The 19,679-nt window shown below is 39.1% G+C and overlaps 2 protein-coding genes across 3 annotated transcripts; one reads left to right on the top strand and one right to left on the bottom strand.

Moving 5' to 3' along the window:
- Positions 1–90: 90 nt before the first annotated feature.
- On the top strand, positions 91–15,850 carry LOC118432584 (PDZ domain-containing protein GIPC1-like). 2 transcript variants are annotated; one of them, XM_035844214.1, is made up of 9 exons: positions 91–352; positions 5,711–5,854; positions 6,969–7,067; positions 10,416–10,532; positions 11,033–11,185; positions 11,715–11,811; positions 12,375–12,496; positions 12,935–13,016; positions 13,278–15,850. In XM_035844214.1, exons 1-9 carry the CDS (start codon positions 311–313, stop codon positions 13,427–13,429), a joined length of 1,008 nt encoding a protein of 335 aa, XP_035700107.1. In that variant the 5' UTR covers positions 91–310; the 3' UTR covers positions 13,430–15,850. The 2 variants fall into 2 exon arrangements, with proteins under 2 accessions (XP_035700107.1, XP_035700108.1); XM_035844215.1 differs by having other exon boundaries at positions 92–352; positions 5,714–5,854.
- LOC118432582 (epoxide hydrolase 4-like) lies at positions 14,513–19,648 on the bottom strand. Its single transcript, XM_035844212.1, has 4 exons — positions 19,261–19,648; positions 17,738–18,110; positions 17,334–17,454; positions 14,513–17,027 (listed from the first exon to the last, which is right to left on the bottom strand). Exons 1-4 carry the CDS (start codon positions 19,578–19,580, stop codon positions 16,783–16,785), a joined length of 1,059 nt encoding a protein of 352 aa, XP_035700105.1. The 5' UTR covers positions 19,581–19,648; the 3' UTR covers positions 14,513–16,782.
- Positions 19,649–19,679: the final 31 nt, after the last annotated feature.

Genomic DNA, 19,679 nt, shown 5'->3' with positions numbered 1-19,679 from the left:
GTAACAAGCTGCCATTCACAGGTGGTTTAGAACACGTGCCGCTGGTTTGCACTGCAGCCTAATTTCTGTATGCAAATAAAGCGCCCAGGGGGAACAGGATCCGGGAGGAGCTGCTTTGCGCCCTGTAGGGTTGATTGAATAGGTACCAAGAGCTCATGGCCGCCATTGCATTCGGAGCGAAAGACCTCATCCGATCTGCGTAAATCCTGTGTATTTTATCCCTTCCCTCATCGCTCTACATCATCATTTGAAATTTCAAGTTTAACGGACTTCATTTCCCGACTGTAAGCCGACAAAACAAGCCGTAAAGATGTCCGGTCTGTTCGGGAAAAAGTCCAAGAAGAAGATGAAGGTTTGTGAATGGTTTATAACGTTAACGGTATATGCCTGTTTTTTTCCTTAGGCTGTTGAAAATTCAACAAGCATTAAATAAATATGAATTCAAATGTGGGGATTGGACAAATCATAGACGTAAGGATTTCGCCCGATATCGTATTTCTTGATGAACTGTTCCCTTCTCAACTTATAATGTTACCAAGGAAACACTAGTCTAAGAATAGCGCATTTCGGAGCAGACAACATTCTTCTAGTAAAAGCATTATCCATAGCACAATACCTTCCGAAAAATACCCTACCTGTTGTGTTAGATTTCCATTAAAGGACTAAGAAATGTCGTAAATACACAGGTCTGGAGCCTTTCTCTAAAGCGGATTAAGGCCACTTCCTGTACTCTGTAGTTTTGGTCCAAGGTTTGTGAAATCTACACGGGTTCAAAGTTCACCATTGTTTCTGCAAAATCATTAAAGATGGTACGATCAGTCAATAAATTGTGTTTATGTTTTTATAACATAAATCTTCGTTGTATAATTCCTTTAAATGTGTATAAAATGACGTTTTGTGACTTTTGTCATGTGCCAATAAGCAGGTTTTGCCGGGACACCTCTGGTGATGCCGCATCCACCTCCGGTTATGCCGGGACACCTCCGGTTATGGCATCAGCAGTTTGGTACGACAAAAGTCAGAAAATCGCCCATACCAACAAAACAGAGAAACCTGATGTCATCCTTTGCCTCCATTTCGTTGGCTAGCACCTTTTTCCGAGTTTTTGCCAAGTTTGGCGGTCCAAGACCCGGTAGTTCTCGCTAACACCCCTGACCTCCCATCACGATGCTGACCCGGAAATAGTGTTGGAGCGCGCGCTTATATATTTCGAAATTCTCGGCACCGGGGGCCATGTGGTTATAATTTGTGACTGAACAGCGGTCCCAAGTACTCGCTAGGATTCCTGACAGAATTTGGAATTAGCCATGAATATTCAGGTAACTGCTATAATGTTGTAAGACGACGTCGCTGAGAAGAGATACAGACAAGCCTTGTCACAGGGGGTGTCCCGGCATAACCGGAGGTGGACATTAACGGGGGTGTCCTTGTGATAGTAATCATTGCATTTTGCCATGGTGTGGATGATTGTCAAATTGACAACAAAACTCAGAGTCAACTCAAATTCAATGTACTGCCTTGTTCAAATTAAACAAAAAAACAAAAATGAAGAAATAGCTAGTCCAAGCGTCAAGTAATGTTGTCATGATGATGATTTTAAAGTACACCACAACGCGACTTGTTACAAATATTCTTTTTAATGTTCAACTACCGGGTTGCTATATTGGAAAGCGTTCGGAGATGCCAGGTACCTGCCGGCATTAGTTCCGAGCGTCCCGTCTATGGCTGATCGTTACCGACCATGACCGACAACGAAAAAATTGGTTTGATTTTACGGGCGAGCTTCTTTGCTGTGTCAGATGTAAATGTGGTAGGTCAGTGTGTTTGCTATGGTTCAAGACTTAATGTTTAACATTTTATCATTATTCCACAAAATTTTATGATTAATTTGTACATTGTATAGCATGTATGTACACATAAGTAACAGGGCCAAACTAATTGCGAATTCCTCGAGTAGACAGGAGAACAGTATATGATACTGTAAAATTATACGCCCTAAGACTATTCGTTATTCAGTCGACTCGGGCCACGTGGTAGATAACTATCGAGGCCTGGACCCGGGCCCGAAATCAGTCCTGAACCTGAGGTCGAAGTGTCCTGAACTTGGGACCGAAATGTCCGGACCGAAGTGTCCATGTGCCGAACTGTCCTGGTGCCTTTCTATTGTTCAGACAGCTCACTGATGGTGCGGTTTCAGAGGCACCGGGTGCGTATTAAAGAGGTGCCTAACATACAATGAGATAGTTCATAGAACAGTTAATGGCTGGAAGTGGACATCTTAAGACATCCTGTCTACCTGATTACAACTGGACAGTATTTTGCAAAGAATGTCATTTCTACATATATCATAATATCTTTCCCACAATTGATATGACAACAAAAAACTTCTTAAAACACGGACAGCACCACATTGGCCCCTCTATATATTTTCTACTAAAATGGTTTTGCATATCCATATATATTTTTCCTAGTTATTAAGCAATTCTTAACAAAAAGTACAAAAAGAAATGGCCAGCAAAAGTGTATTACGAGCCGAAAAAAAAGACTAAAAAGGCCTCAGAGAGGCTATAACATCTGCATTCAAAGTTACTGAGATAGTTTCATCTCACGTAGCATATTAACAGTTATCGGCTTATTTGTACCGTGTTTGACGATATTTAGCACGCATTTTCAGTCAATTTGTCGACGATGTTTGACAAATTTTATTTATTTACAAATTTATTTACAAATTTTCATGCAATATTCCGTCATTGGTGACTTTTCGTCGTGCAGATAAGCGAAGTCACTTAAAATTGAGTGATAGGAGCCGGTTTGGGATTTTGTGCTTCCGTGCAATTGACCGAATTGACCGATCCGACGTGCAATTGACTGGCTTCCACTATTCCACATATTTGGTGATAAATCATTTTTACTACAACAAAGGCTTCAAGTAAGTCTAAAAATCATATGTCTATTGATATTGGCTCACTATCATCCTGAACTTAACAACAATATATAGCTGCATGTGATGTTAATCCATTGGCTTTAGCAATAATAAACATCGTGGTTTGCAATGATTGACACATCCAAATTTTGCTGCGCTGTAGACATGTTCCTCTGCCCTATAGACTTGTCAACGTTTTCTGCAGCTTGCCATTCTCATTTACCACCGTCTAAGAAGTCACTATGCTCACTCAACATGGTTGGCTTCCTGGAACGCTTCAAGCGCTGCACTGAACTTGGCCCAAGTAGAAAATTCAGCGCCCATATTCAGCGCTATGTTGGCTTGGACGAGAGACGGACCAGAAACTGGCGAATAATGGCGGGAAAGTCTTGTGACAAGCTCTTATTGGCTGGCATGACGGGCTGCCGGCTGTCAATAGCCTGCTCTCAAATGGTTCTATGTCTATTGACACACTGTAGCACACTGAGAGCAACAGAAAGTTGTAAGGGGCATATCAGCTTTATCATGTAGAAGGAATGATATTAAAGGCACAACTGCAACATGCAGAGACTATAGTCACAATACTTGCATAACATCACATGAAAAACAAGTAATCGTGGGTAACATACTCTTTGACGTAATTATGGTTTATGTCGATTGTGTTGTTTTCTGTGGTGTGGCGTTTATACCGCATACAGATAATATCGATATCGCATTGACTTATACCAAAAAAACGTACTTGAAAGCTGCCAAATTCAAAGCACAATCCTGTATGCATCAGCAGCAAAATCAGCGTCTCAAAAGAACGACACAAAATGAAAACAATCACACAGTTTCACATATGGATGCCTGAGACGCACACCATTGTAAAACGTTGCCTGTGACGACGTGCACAATTTGCCACAAAACGATTAGAGAATTTCGAGAATCCTGTAACATCTGCTTGGCATTATCTACTACATGTGTACCACAAGGCCTAACCCGCGGAAATAATGCAAATCTCGACTTCTAAGGACGTAGGGGTGATTTCTGAAATTATTACATCGATTAGAAGAAAAGCTACCGCGAAGATATAGTGCATTATCACGCAAAAAAGAAACTGAAGCCCTTATATCACTGATTGCTTACCAGGACACAAAGCCTACCTGTTAGGGATTCCTCTGCACCGACAGATGTCCTACGTTAGAGAACACATAACCCCATACATGCATCAAGCCAATTACCAAACCACATGGCCTATTGGTTAGCTGTTCCACAATACTAAGGAAATAGGGGTGATTTCTGAAATTATTACATCGATAATAAAAACAGCTGCTGCGAAAAAAGTGCATCATGGCGCAACTTCGTGCAGAGGACATGCCAAACTACTCATGTGGCAAAGGGAACATACAGATACAGATGCGAACGCGCGTTACATCGTCAGAAACAATACTCTGTCGCCGGACGTTACCCTCCTGTCACAGAGTAAAAAATGATTAGATAAATCGTCTCTACAAACAGAGAAAAGTTTAGAATCTCTTTCGCAAGTGGGAATGCACGCTAAAAAAAGAATGGGCTAGGAAGAGCCTGCTGTAAAGTGTGGCATAGATGAATTCAGAAGTTAAAATAGCCTTTGTACACCTAGCTATAAGAACGCAAACTCAATACAGGCAAAACTATATTATCACACCGGCGTTAATGTATACCCTTGTCTAAGGCAGGGACACCTCCGGTTTCTCCTGTGACAAGGCTTGTCTGTATCTCTTCTCAGCGACGTCGTCTTACAACATTATAGCAGTTACCTGAATATCCATGGCTAATTCCAAATTCTGTCAGGAATCCTAGCGAGTACTTGGGACCGCTGTTCAGTCACAAATTATAACCACATGGCCCCCGGTGCCGAGAATTTCGAAATAAGCGCGCGCTCCAACACTACTTCCGGGTCAGTATCGTGACGGGAGGTCAGGGGTGTTAGCGAGAACTACCGGGTCTTGGACCGCCAAACTTGGCAAAAACTCGGAAAAAGGTGCTAGCCAACGAAATGGAGGCAAAGGATGACATCAGGTTTCTCTGTTTTGTTGGTATGGGCGATTTTCTGACTTTTGTCGTACCAAACTGCTGATGCCATAACCGGAGGTGTCCCGGCATAACCGGAGGTGGATGCGGCATCACCAGAGGTGTCCCGGCAAAACCGGAGGTGTCCCGGCAAAACCGGAGGTGGATGCGGCATAACTGGAGGTGTCCCAGCGTAACCGGAGGTGGAGTTTAACGGGGGTGATAAGGATCTGTCTTAAGACCCCCCTCCCACAAATTGATATTGAAACATGTAATACTATATATGTGTGGGAAAATGAATTCAAACAATAGTTATCATTTTGACCCAGTTGTGGTTAGCATTTCGAAGAGTTAGTAGATTTTCAATGGCATATCTTTTACCAGTAGGTACAATAGAATGTAAACTTTACTAGTTTACAGTAAAGACAATATTTTAACATGAGACGATTTAAGCAGAGAATACAGTAATTGGCTGTGGTACTTCGTCTTAAATGAGAACATTTCATGATTGAAAAACAAGCTTCTTAAGATTTCTTGATATTGCTTCTTACATGTGCTAGCTTTCAACATCAATTTTAATTTTGCAAATCTTATGATTATGGTAATGCTTCTACGAATTCAGACTCTGTGTAATATAATTGTTTTTTTTTTCTTTATGTGTCATACATTCTTGTCCCAGCCCCCTCGAACATAATACATATTTATGCTTATCTGTGTCTGAATTTATACATGTAATCTCATCCTGGCACACAGCAGCAGCAGAATGCAGCAGAAGCCGAGGCTGCACGGACAGAGAACTCCGTCAACTCTCCCTCCGCTCAGAACAAAATGTCCGGTCCGTCTGTTCCCGCGCCCATGCAGCCCAACGTTAGGCCAAAACTGGTGTTCCACACACAGGTAATGTTTGGAGTAACTTCTATGTTTTTCTCATCTTTTGTTGTGTGGTGTTTTGATCATCATTGCATTTCTTCTAATACATGTATCTACAAAAATAGAACAAAGACATGTGTCGATCGTAATAAGTCTAGACATTTTTTTTCTGTCTTTGATTGACTTCTATAGTACTGTACTGTTTTTGTTTTTCTTATTTGTTGGCACGTGCAGCCTATTTGGCTACATAATTTTCACTGTCATATGGTATCCCCTTGTAATCCTATTCATTCTATGATACTCAAAAGTGTTTTTTTTCTTCTATTCAAACGTCTTGTATTAAGTTGTTTTCATATTTATGAGATCTGGATCTTACATTTTGTAGATGTTGCTAGTGAATTCCTACCTGGCAGACAATCAATGGTTTTGTAGCATATGATTGAACTTTAACATATCGGGTAGAGCTTTGTTACAATATTGTCATAACTTGTAATAAATCAATAAATACTTTTTAGCACGAAAAAAATGTATAGATCTGCACGTTCAAAGCTTAAAAACATACAACAAACGTATTTTGTGTAGAATCTGTACTATTCATTATCCTAACGAGACTGACGAATGCCTACCTATAGTGCACAAAAATTGAAAAAAAATCACTACAATATAATTCAGGTTTTATTTTGTGTTTGCATCAACAATGGTATTGTAATTTCTTCAATAAAGAAAGTGTTGTATACAATGTACATAGAGTATGATTATGACAGAGCAGTGTCTTAAATATGTAATGTCTTTTCAGTCCGCCTGATATTTTCACATCCTCCTGATACTTAAAAAAAAAACAAGAAAATATATGTAATGATTTGTGCAAATCTGACAACCTACAAATAGTGAAAATCATGTTTTCTGTTTTGTCTGTTGACCTAAGATGCAGACAATCAAGAAAATGGATGGGGGTGGGTAGCCCGTCGCCATGGCAATATAAAACAATTAATTCTCCTGACTACCTCACATCCGTTTCGAGAGGATCGTTCATATCATCTTACTTTCAGCCATCATTGGGCAAGTCTAAGCCCTAAAGTATCCATATATTAATTCAGTATGATTAATTACACTTTTTTTCTTTTCTTTTTTTCTTATTTAGCTTGCACATGGCAGTCCAACTGCGAGGATAGAAGGTTTCACCAATGTAAAGGAACTCTACACTGAAATAGCCAAAGCCTTCAATATACCAGCAGATGAGGTAAGTATTCAAGTTATCCTGAACTAACTTGGTATTAACAATTATTGAGGTAGCAAAACACAACTAAAAGGTAATTCTGGTAATGTTAAATTTGGAAATTTTTGAAAGATGGAATATCAGTTACTTTAAGGTCACCCTAATTCCTTGCTACAGACTGACCACTTTCAGTTTGCTGTTAATATTTTCTTGAGCCATGCACATGTAATTTGTTGGCAGTCACACAATTTTAGAAGATAATGTTGAACTATAGAAGTACATATGAAAACAGTTTGGGTCAGTCTTTGGTTTTCATCTCAACGTCTTGCAGAATTATTTCTAGGTAATGTCAAGAACCAACAAATTACATTGGTGTGAACGAAGTCTAACATATTATTCTAATAAAGTATGTGAATTGGTCTTTTGCTGTACAATAATTACAGTATCTCACAGTTAAATGTTGGTTACCGGTATATGACTATTTGGTGTCGTGTAAAGTTCCCACGGAAAGCACTGATCGGAAAAGTGGCCATGACCTCAGGGGATGTTTAAGAAATGAAAACCTGTGACATTTTTGTGGATTTAACAGCTGTCCTACAATTTAATGTTGACTTTTTTCATACATAAGACCTGGATTCAGAAAAATTAATCAAAAGGACAGTGAGAGATATCATTGAGATAATATTTTTGTACTAGAAATCAGTTGATTGGAAGGAATGATTGTTTTCGCCAGTTGAGTAGGTTGCATTGGAGCATTCGAAAATGTAATTTCCAAGCAGACAAAGGGTCTGGCCCAGTAACTTTAAAGGTGGCTTTTTATATGTCCTTCTTGTGGTGTTTTCCATAGGGGGAGGAAAAGAGAAAAAAAACACAGACCTCTAGGAAGACAATAAAAAGCCTTTAAGAACACTATTAAACACAGAGCCAGCCCTTAATACATATGATTGGAGGGTATAGAAAACTAGCTGGAATGTATTAAATGAGCTCTACGTTATGTTACTATGAATTTAAAATTTATTCTGTAGTCACACAGAGTCCTTGTTCCAGTAAATGTTTGGTACCACTGCACACTAGTAAATGAATGATAGGTTGCCGAGACATACTAGTATTGATTTTAGTGCTGAACATTACATTGTCTAGATAATGTTGATACTGACCAAATTCTGATCAATAAAAACTTATACATGTCTTTGTAGTTTTTATTTGCACTACAAAGATAACAGACATGACAGAGCAAATGGCTGTGGAAACAAAAAATGAGCAATTGTCATCAACATGTTTGTCAGGAAAAAATGTGTTTGTGGAGCTAAAAAACCTGTATGTTGGTGAAATTATTCAGTACTGGACTACAAAGTTCAGAAAAAAATAGCACAGCTGGCGGTTGCTGGAAAATGATACGTCGGTCTGAAAATAATTGGTCTGCACGATTCTATTTTCGTCTATATTTGGAATCATACTTTTTGCACAATTTTCTGTTGGGAAGCGATTGTACAGATTAAATGTTGATACATGCAGATGGTATAATTAGGGGTTACTGATAATGAGCACCTCCCCCTCGTTAAAAAAGATGTAATTACTGTACGATCATGTACACTATTTTATCCACCTGACTTGAAAATTAAATACATTCAAGAGCCACATAACGAAATGTGCAATTACAACAGGGTAATTCATGCACAATATCTTTACAATGTCATGTTATGGTCACTGAAGCATAAGGAACTTTTGAGGTTTCACGTAGAGCACGAGGCTTTTAGTCAGTTTGTTTACTATACATGGGTGTGGCTGGAAATAACTTCTGCATGACTTGTCTATGGTATATCGTTATTGCCAGCCTAGACCTGTTTTTTCCTATCGTTATAAGTATGTATATGATGAATATTCAGTTGATTATGAATAATTTGTAATCATGATTTGTCTGGCTGTCAATGGTAAAATGTTTTCTGCCAGGAGTTTTTGCTCCGGTTGTGCTGATTACTGGTAACCATTAATTTACACCTGGATAAGTTACATGTACTGTGATATTAAATCCTTGTAGACTACTCTAAGATTGATGGTGTCATATGAATATGGGGATAATGTTAGTTTGCATCATGGCTACGACTCAAAATACCGGGTGTATAATTTGCACTTTTGTACACCAGTCCTAATTTTGACTGAGGGTGTACTGGTGCACCTTCTTAAGGTGCTGTATTATTTGATTGTAGAATTGACTGCATATTCTTAACACTTACAACCTATTGTTTGAAGTTAGGTATAAAATTTTAGGTTCAAATTCTGAGAGGGGCAGTAACTCTTTACTTCAGTTTTCTGACATTCCACTTGTGCACCAATGTTCTAAACTTTCAGGTTAGGTGCCTGATGGTACATATACTCCCAAAAACAAATTTAAAGAACTCTGTGTATGTAGAAAATTGTTCCTCTGCTGGTGTTGGGTGAAAAAAAATACCTCGTCTGCCTGAGTGGTTGGCAAAATCTGTAAATACCAGAGACAGTTTTGAAGGTTCTATCAATCCCTCTTCAGACACATGTGTTACATGGTAATCCCTGTCAAGTATTTGCAGCCAGCTTGGGCTGTTAAAGTTTAAATCCCACATAAGCTGTTCTCTAGCACCATCTGGTGGCCCAAGCTTGTAGCAGACAACAGAACAACTCAGGGAAGGGCTGCTAACCTTGTTTGAACCCAAGATGAACCTGTTGAACAGACGTCACACTAAGACTCCAGCCTTAAGAGAGTACAAACAGCTGCTTAAGGACAGCAAACAAACATAGGCAGGACTTGTAAACCATGTAGAGTGTACCATGTACATTATACTCAACAGCTTGTGTATACAGGGGCCCATCTAAATGTCAAGGTTCTGTGATATTTTTCGGGGATTTTTTTTTTATTTTTATTTATTTGACATAAAGAGAGGGCATAGAATTTATTTTCATATTGATAAATTTGTTTAAAATTTGGGCTGTTATCAGCGTGCAAAATACCCATTTCCACACTTGCACATTGCAACCACTTTTTGCTTGGTGCAACTTGTTTCTAAACTCAGGTTGCACAGGGTGCAACTCAGATTTTGAGCCTCAGAACTCAATTTTGTTGTCAGGAGGAAATAAATGGACCATGGTAGCTCTGTTTCATATCAGTCAAGCATGCATGTATTGTACCCTTTTTTCAGAAATTAGTGAATTGTAGGTGGTGCAACTTGAAATTCAGTTGTGCAACCTAGTGTTTACCCCAGGTTGCACAGTGTGCAACCCGACTCAGAAAAGTATTTTGTACACTGTTGAAGAAAAATGTTGTACTAAACTTGTACAGATTATATTTCTTGTTCGTATTAAACAAATAGATTGACAGCTGTCATCTTTCTGTCCCTGCAGATCTTATTCTGCACCCTGAACACTCACAAGTTGGACATGTCCAGGCTGCTGGGGGGACAGATTGGACTGGAAGACTTCATCTTTGCACACTGCAGAGGACAGACCAAGGACATAGAGGTGAAATACTTAAAGAATCAAGAGGTTTCCGGAATTGATGGGGTGCACTAGCAGGCTGGGCCGCTAACCCACCCCATCAATTCCGGAAACCCTAGAATCAAGTCGATGAAAATGCAGATTGATTGTAGTCTGATGATGATACAAATTTTAAAACTGTGTAGATGTTGACGGACATTGAAGAGAATAACTATTATTTTCTTTTTGTTTACTTAAGCTCTGTTTAGGAGAATTGAAAGAAGGTGTTGAGTGAAAAAAGTGAACATCGAATCCAGAAAATTATGACTTTAATTTTCTTTCTCATCCACAAATTGATAATATCTGCATAGTATTTTACTATGTATATCTGGTAAAACTGCCCTTTGGTGTAGCTCATGTAGTAAAGTTTATTCTTAGATGCAAAGTTGGTACTCGATTCTGTTTTACAATATTTACTAAAATGAAATGAAAAGGAAATGACAGAACAATAACATCAGACTAATTGCCTTTCTATAATTATGTAGGTAACAAAATCAGCACCAGCCCTTGGTCTGACGATAACAGATAATGGAGCCGGCTACGCCTTTATCAAACGTATCAAGGAAGACTCCATCATGGACAACGTCAAGACTGTGTGCGTGGGAGATCACATTGAAGCTATCCAGGGGACCAACTTGGTGAGACACAGTGTAGGGTGACACAGTGTCACGTCTGAACCATTAAGGTTGTTTTATTATATCAAACCTTTGTTATCATACTGATAACAAAGATTTGTAAACTGGATATTTATGTGCTAATTGTCCTGTACAGCTACATTTTAGGTCCAGTGTTTTATGATAATTATTACTTTCAATATGACATTCTTTATGCTTATTGGCTAATCTAGTCAGTGCAAACTGAGATGTCAAATTCTGATTGGTATTCTTACAAAAATGCCCTGCCTGGCTTAGATCCTAGTATAATGACTTATGGAAAGAATATAGCTACCCTGTTTTAGACAACATAAAAGTGTGGCTTTGCTCTTCCTCACTAGATGAAGGCTCTCTGATAAAAAGTTGAAACTGGTAATTTTTTTTTTACATCAAGATCTGAAGACAACTGCCATCATACTTCTGACTATCCTTTGAGTTTGAATACTAATATAGTGGCTTACTTTTAATACAGATATTGCCAATGTGTTAACCCGTGTTTGCTATATTCCAACAGGTGGGTGCTCGGCATTATGAGGTGGCCAAAAGGTTAAAGGATCTGCAGGAGGGAACCACCTTCACCATCAGGCTGGTGGAGCCCAGAAAGGCATTCGGTAAGAACACAGGGCATTGATTCTTGTCAGGGCATTTTCCTGCTACCAGGAGAATGGATAATGCAAATGCAACTTGTCCTTGTTGACAACTTTTTAAACCTCTTGTCCAAAGTAAAAGCACAAAGTTACTGCTGTATCTATTTCAACGCATTCAATGTACTTTTTCAAGTTGATCCTTGTGTGAGAGTGTAATACAATTAATATTCATAACATGTAAGTAGTACATGTATAGTATTACTCAATGGACAAGTGACTAGAGCATTCACCAAATTGATGCACTTGGTACAGGTTCTTAGTTGACCCTGGCAGCATCATACCCTTGACTTTCAAAAACGGTTCACTTCCTCTACTTCAGACTAAGTACTCAGCATTTGGGAAAATATGATAGTCAAATACACACCACTTCAAGTGCACTTAAGCCCCCTACTGCACAAAAAAGGTGTGACCCACGGGCTATTGCAATGGGGCTGGGCACTGGTGTACTGATGTGGGAATGACCTAAACTAACATGTATTACTGAGTAGTAAACAAATACCTACATTGTATTTCCCCCTCCCCTACAGCTGATATTGCTCCCAGATCCAGTAAGCAGGGTGCCCAGACGGAAGCTGCCCCACAGAAGGTGGGAACAGGCAAGCAGACCCTCAGGATGAGGTCCAAGGGACCGGCTACTGTGGAGGATGCTGTAAGTAAAGCCTCCCACATACATCATACCACAGCACATTGTACACATTTCTAGAACAATCCTGTACATGTGATGTAGTACAAATGTCAGCTAACTTGTGAGGGAGAGGTCACCAGGTCATAGATCCTTGGTAACAGTTATAATTCTGTAAAAATTTCACTGAAATCCAATATGGAATATGGTTCTATGTAACTGTGTTTTACTAACATTTGAACAGATACAAAAACTAAACTGGTTAGTACATTTAGTACCCAGTATTTGACTATACTGCTGCTGGGATCCCTGACATGGGTAGGCAGCAGTCGACAATATACAGGTGGCTGTCATCAAAAAGATGTTTTAAAGTTTGCAATAATATTCATACTACTTGAAGGACAGAATAATGACAAACAAATAAAGTACAGAAGAAATAATAGTTGTGTTTTTTGTTTCTAACAGCCTACAGAATTTGAAGAGCGGGCAGCTAGGAAGATAGACGACCTGTTGGAGTCATTCATGGGCATCAGAGACATGGAACTGGGTAAGGAACCCTTGGCAAAACCAAATGAAATTGATAAATGCAAATGTATGTATAAAACAAAACACATTGTACAGGTTAAGTCTAGGTTAAGATGTCATGTGTTTTAGTCTATATTCATTTCTTGCAACAGAAATAAGAGGAAGAGCAGTTTTAAACTTGTATAGTACTCTTTGTTATTTCTCTGCTATGGCTTTGAGTACCTGAAATAAGGAAATAAAGTTACTGCATACCTATTTAAATCTGTTCCTTGTATCCCTGCAGCTGAGACAATGGTGGACATATGTAAGACGAAAAACAACCCAGATGAGTTTGCGCAGGCACTAGACGACAGGCTGGGAGAGTTTGCCTTCCCAGATGAGTTCATCTTTGATGTATGGGGAGCGATCTCAGACGCCAAGATGGGCAGGATTTGACGACAAGGTCGTTATAACCCTACAAAGGGTACCAAGAAACCTCCGCCTCCTTGGTTAATGCAGGACACAGAATTGTACAATGAAGTCGTTTTGGTAGAAAGTATGAAAAGTAATCTGTTTTGTAATAATGTAAGTGAAAGATGGTTTCTTCATAATGGCAACATTAACATCTACCTGTTTTTAGATGGAATCCATTCAAAAGTGACCTAAATGATGCTCAAGTCAAGAGAGGATGAAACTCATCAAAATTGGCCAGAAGCAAAGTTTGATAGAAATATTTCAAAAAACAGCTTCACTTTTCTCCACAAACAAGTTTGTGACAATGAGTTGATAAATCTAAATGCATAATTCATAAGAATGTATTAAATTTTCTAAAAGTTGCATACAACATATCCGTGTTTCAGATCTATTCTTATTGAAATAAGAGGAACATTTTTATATCAATCACTGAATTACCATTTTGGAACACAATATTTTTCTATTCATTTAATATGACTAAATGAAATAGACTATGATCATATTTATCCTACAATGAAGCTCTAATATATGAATTGACAGTATGTAATTATTTCAGAAGATTTTAATTAATTTTAACATCAATTTCTGGAAAGGTCTGTAAAGGTTATTTACAGCAAATCAAAGTGGGATCTGGATGTACAAAGTTTTTAAATCTTAGAATCTTTGACAATCAAAGTTTAATCAATCTGTGCCTTATTAATCCAGCCTGATGAAAATTAATCTTGGTATACATGTATAATGTAACTGTGAGTGTTGTGTAATGATAGGTGTTAGTTTGAAAGTAGCAATCTTGAATATGATTATAAATCAAGCGTGAATGATGCCAAGTGTGAAGAAGGGAATGAGTAGGGGGAAGTGTTCTTGGCAGCTTGAGGAGGGGGGTGGCAGATTTGAGATGACTGAAAAGGGAATAATATTGTGGCTTTAGTTCTAAGCTCTGCCCATCACATGAAAGGTAACTTACTCTTATCACTGACCATGTTTCTAAATTGTCCCGATGTGTGGAAATGGAAATCAAGTTAGAACCAAGTTGAAAATGATGTTGGCCAATTTTTGACCAAGAAAGATCAAGAAATTTGTTGCCTTATACTACTTAAAGATACGGCTTAAAGATATGGTTTTGACCAAGGAGGTTCCTTTTGTTGTTTGAAGCAGAACTGTCCAATGGCAATTGCTTATTATTCAACTGGTCAGAACCTGTTGTAAAAAGTGCCTTTTTAGTAATCTAGTAACCTTCTAGTTTGCTTACAGAATGTGTTATGACAAAAGAGGCATTTTTGAGGGTGTAATGTAACTCAAATGTCATTTAGCCCACCAACAACCTCGTACATAAATTTTGGATTTTTGGATGCATACCTTCTTTCCTGTTTGGCTTTCTTTTTCTAGACTGCTCTGTAACCACTGTGTGGACCATTAATTGTGTTAAATTACCCAAAATTACCCAAATATCCACAATGTCCTATTGGGTTTGAAAAAGTCTTTTCTCTAATCCAAATCTACTATGCTGGGACTAATATATTATGTAATGAATGTTTGAATATCTTAGTATAATAACTATTTTGCGTGTCAAAAAGAAGTACCAGCTATCCAAGACAAAATCACTGCTGTCTTTAACAAGTTTTTACAAGTTTGTAATTGCTACCAGCCAGAGGACACAATTCTTATAGTCTTTTCACATATCAAATGTAATAGCACGTGCCTTGTGACATGTTAACCTTAAACATAGCAGTCATTTTCAGTACAATCTAACGGTAAGAAATGTCATTGAAGTGCTGTTCAGATTCAAGAACAAGGTAAAAAAAGTTGTTGCAAGATTCATTCTCTGACGTGAATGTTAGTGAAAAACATCTGGGCAGTCAAGTTTACCTAGTACACACCAGGATGCTTTATCTTTTTCATGCAAAGATTATTATTTGGTACCATGTTTACATTGGTTAAGATGTTCGCCTGTATGGAGAAGGGTTAATACAACAAGCCACAATGAACAAATATCAACTGTAACCTTCTTTCAACTCTACACTGACAATTTCATCTCCTAGTGTTTTGTATTATCTATTGTGGTACAAGAGAAGATCCTTTGTCAAGTCTTTGATTTTTGGTTGGTACCAAGGAGTAATATGTAGTACTTGTAACATAAGAAATATGTTGTAATTATTATTAAAGTAATCATTATTTAATGTTTGAATATATTGTGAATGTGTAGCCTGGTATGTGAGACATTCTGATTTGCAATAATTGCAAACTAATGGGAAGAATATTGAGGAAATTTTTTGCAATGACTATATATTAGAAATAATGTTGGACTGTGTTGTAGCCAGTAGAGCCTGTGTACCTGAAACACACTGAACTGGAAGGACTGGTCAATTCAAGTGTTTTACCACAATAAATTTTCCCAAGTCAATGTGCAAATTGCAATTTATTGTGTTATTATTTTTGCAGTATAGTTTTGGCTGCACAAAGGATACTAGTACTGGTATAGAGACCACGAGTGCTCATGAAGAGTACACGATTACCAACAATTATGAGCTTAAATGTTTACCCATGCAAATTTTTCCTTTGACAAGATTAGATTGAAAGCTGGATTGTCTTTAAAATGACAACCTGGCTCATACAATGTCAAACCTGCCAAATCGCAAAAGCCTGTCATCACCAAGCAATTTCAAACATAATCTCCTAAAACATCAAACTGGTCTCTAATGTCTCATCACACTTTGTCTAATGTATCATTTCTTCTCAAAATATGAAAACATATTAATGAAGTCCTGATTCGTGACAAGATGCCCCTGGTAAAGTAAATATTGTATGCAAATCTATGCAAATGCAAATCACTTTTAATTTATATACCTATGCTGTACCTTGAGGGCTAGCAGCAACTAAAAGGTTGTTCACAGATCCATCTGGGCATGTGCAGGTCAAAGGTGAAAGTCCCCAAGAGACATAAACAAAACCATACATATCTGGATATGTACAAACCATTTTAGAGACGAGATTTGTTTACAAGTCAGGGCCCTCCACCTTTGACCTGTGTATGTGCAGTTGGATTTATAGAAATGCCCATTACAAAGCAGACACAAGCTCAAAACGGATGGACGCCAGGCTATGCCAGCAAGCACGGTAAAGCTATGGTCAGATTTCCAAACTGGGGCCTGGAACAAAAATGTCATATAAAGTACAAGAAAATGCACAGAAAATTAACAAAATCAGTAATGAGCAGAACTTGCATTCCTTGATAAATTTCCGAATGTTGCATTAATGCAACCAGGCCCCGGTTTGGAAATGTTGTGCAAAAGCAAAATCCTCCTCAATATACTATGCTGTTCTTTCTGTCCCCTCTTCTATGCCTTCAGCCAGTCCCTCATGATCCCATTGACCACCTCAGGCTGGTCCTGCTGTACCCAGTGGCTGGCTCCCGGCACCATCTTCAGAGTAAAGTCAGGTACAAACTTGTCCGTCCCCTCAGTCAGCCCCACCTCTAAGGCTGCGTCCTGGTCTCCCCAGATCATCAGGGTGGGGCACGTCACCTTTGTACCCTTGTAGCTGCGTGGTGGCTGCTTCAACATAGCACGGTAGTAGTTGATGGCTTAAAGTAACAGAAGAAACATTGTTGGATGTTATATCATATAACCTTAGTTTAGAAAGACAGAATGCTATAAAAAGGAAGTACAGGGTGGGCAGACAAGACATATTTGTGGAATAGTGAGTCTATCTTGTTCATGCTACATCATCTATTCATATTTGGGAGTGGAGGTAAAAAATTGCCCTGACAACAATAGTAGTACCAGTAGTACATGTCCAATTGGATGACAAAGAAAAAGAGACCTTTTACAATTTACAGATACAGATTAGGCCCATTGAAGTTTCAACAAAATGAAGACAGCACCGATACCTGCAGAAATGTTAACTCCAGGTCTGGCAAAGGTGTACTTGAAAGCTTCTAAGTCTTCTTCAGTTACGGCATCACGACGTTTGCAGCCCATGCCTTTACCTTTGAAGGCACCGTAGATTAACTGAAGAATACAGAGACAGAAATTACAGATTATGGAATTGCAATGTGTTCTCGTGTAGGGTAGTATCATATTCTAGCAACCAAATAAACTTATAATATACATCTTAGTAGTCAGATTGCATTGCTAAATAAGAAGACATTCGATTAGAGGGTCTGAAAAAAGCACCTTTCTTTCAAATTCTCTTAGTAGTGTGTATAGCTCAACAGTTTATAGCAGTACATTGCATTAGTCATTAAAAAGAGCCATTAAAAGAGCAAACTGTCTCTGAATCTCCCCAACCTACCTGAAAGTCAAAGGCTTTAACCATGTTCTCTGGTAGCCATGGCAACTGGTAGAAGAAAACGTACCAGGAGCGGCGGAACTGGGAGAAATGGGTTCTCATGTACTTCATAAAGGTGCCAGGATGGGGGGCGTTCATCACGATCAGCTTGTCCACGAGATCAGGATGATCAACAGCGAACAGCCAGGCAATGATACCGCCCCAGTCATGTGCCACCAGGGTACAGGAACTGTAGCCTAAAGCCTCGATCAACTCTTGCACGTCATTGGTCAGGTGGGACACACTGAAGTTGGGCCAGCCCCAATAACCGAATGGTTGTGGGGATTCCGTCTCACCATAACCGCGTAGGTCGGGGGCGACAACACGGTAGGAGTTCCTGAAAGAACACAGGGTGTAATACATTATAATAGAGAGTAATTAGTTAGTCTGTGACCGGATGGTAACCTCCAGCAACAGACTATTGTTTATGTCCATGTAACGCACATTCGCATCTGTATCTTTATGTTCCCTTTGCCACATTCATATGTAGTTTAGCATGTCCTCTGCATGGGCCTGCGCGGTGATGCACGTTTTTTTTTCTTTTCACTGTAGCTGTTTTTATAATCGATGTAATAATTTCAGACATTGATTTGCATGATCAATGCATGGCCATGTTCACCATCAACTAACACATCACAAGTACAAATTTCATATCATTTATCATTGAGACTTTTTGTATCAATGAATTATGCAAATCAGTTCCTGATTTGCATGTTTGATATATGCTATGTTCCACCTGTCATGAATTACATTTTGTTAAGTTTACTAAAGTCCTGTGATGGAAAGTAATGGAATTGTAGTATTTGTACAATTTCCTCATCGATTATGCAAGTTAGGTCTTCATTTGCATAATGTGCATGTCACTGTGTGCATCTTTGCCTTCACTACAGTACCTGCATGTCTAAAATGATGGAATTCCATCATTCCTTTCTTCAGTTATCCCCTTTGGAATTTTTGGTACAAAAATCCCTCTGCAGTTCCAAAAGTTAATGTTAGGGGGCTCAAACCTGGCTGCCCCACCTTGTCCTCACATGAAATGCTATCACCCCCTAAATGTAAAGACCATATCCTGTCCGGGACAAATGATACATTGAAAAAAAAACTGCTTTGACAGAATATCCTCATCAATTATGCAAATTATGCCATACTTCAAGGAAGAAATCATACTTGCATTTCCTGACATGACCATGGATCACTGTACAACATGAGCCATCTCTGTCAGAAACCTTTCATTGCACTTTGAATGCAACTTTAATAGGTTAACATCGACTATCATAATTCCACCATGTGCCATTATACCGCCACCTAAAAAAACGTTAGTTATGTGTATCAATTTAGTGTATTAAAGTGCTGTCTGCTGTCTTAAATAGTTTTAAGTATTGCCAGGAACCCCTATGCAGACCCTCTTTTCAGACTGGACAGGGTTTTCCGCCCCATTTCCCTGTCTGGACTGGACAGGGTTTTCCGAAAACCCCGATACCGCATACCTGAACTCCTTGAGTTGGTGTCTCCAGGAGTACCAACACTCCGGGAAGCCGTGCAGACACAGCATGAGCGGCTTGTCCCTCTCCCCTGCCGCCACATAGTGGAACCTCAGCCCGCTGCTCTTCAGCCGCACGTACCCGTGCGTGCCCTGCTCCGGGTCGTCCAGACACTTGGGGCGGCCCTGCCGAACCTTGTAGCCAAAGAACGCCCGGGGTCCGCGCCTGATAATTCTGAGCACCACGTAAAAGAGAACCAAGGAACCATAGAAACTTGCGATGACCCAAGTTGTAACTACTTGGACGATATTACTGAGGAAACCCATGTCTTCTCACGAGTTCAGAGTTCCTTAACGTTAACTTGCGGGTCAGTTGTAAATATTCTTGGTGAGACCATACCATTAGAGTGGTGATATCTGTTTATA

The sequence above is a fragment of the Branchiostoma floridae genome, chromosome 15, assembly GCF_000003815.2.
Source record: "Branchiostoma floridae strain S238N-H82 chromosome 15, Bfl_VNyyK, whole genome shotgun sequence".
Classification (NCBI taxonomy): domain Eukaryota; kingdom Metazoa; phylum Chordata; class Leptocardii; order Amphioxiformes; family Branchiostomatidae; genus Branchiostoma; species Branchiostoma floridae.
The sequence above is the reverse complement of the archived record's forward strand: the minus strand, read 5'-3'. Positions and strand labels throughout refer to the sequence as shown.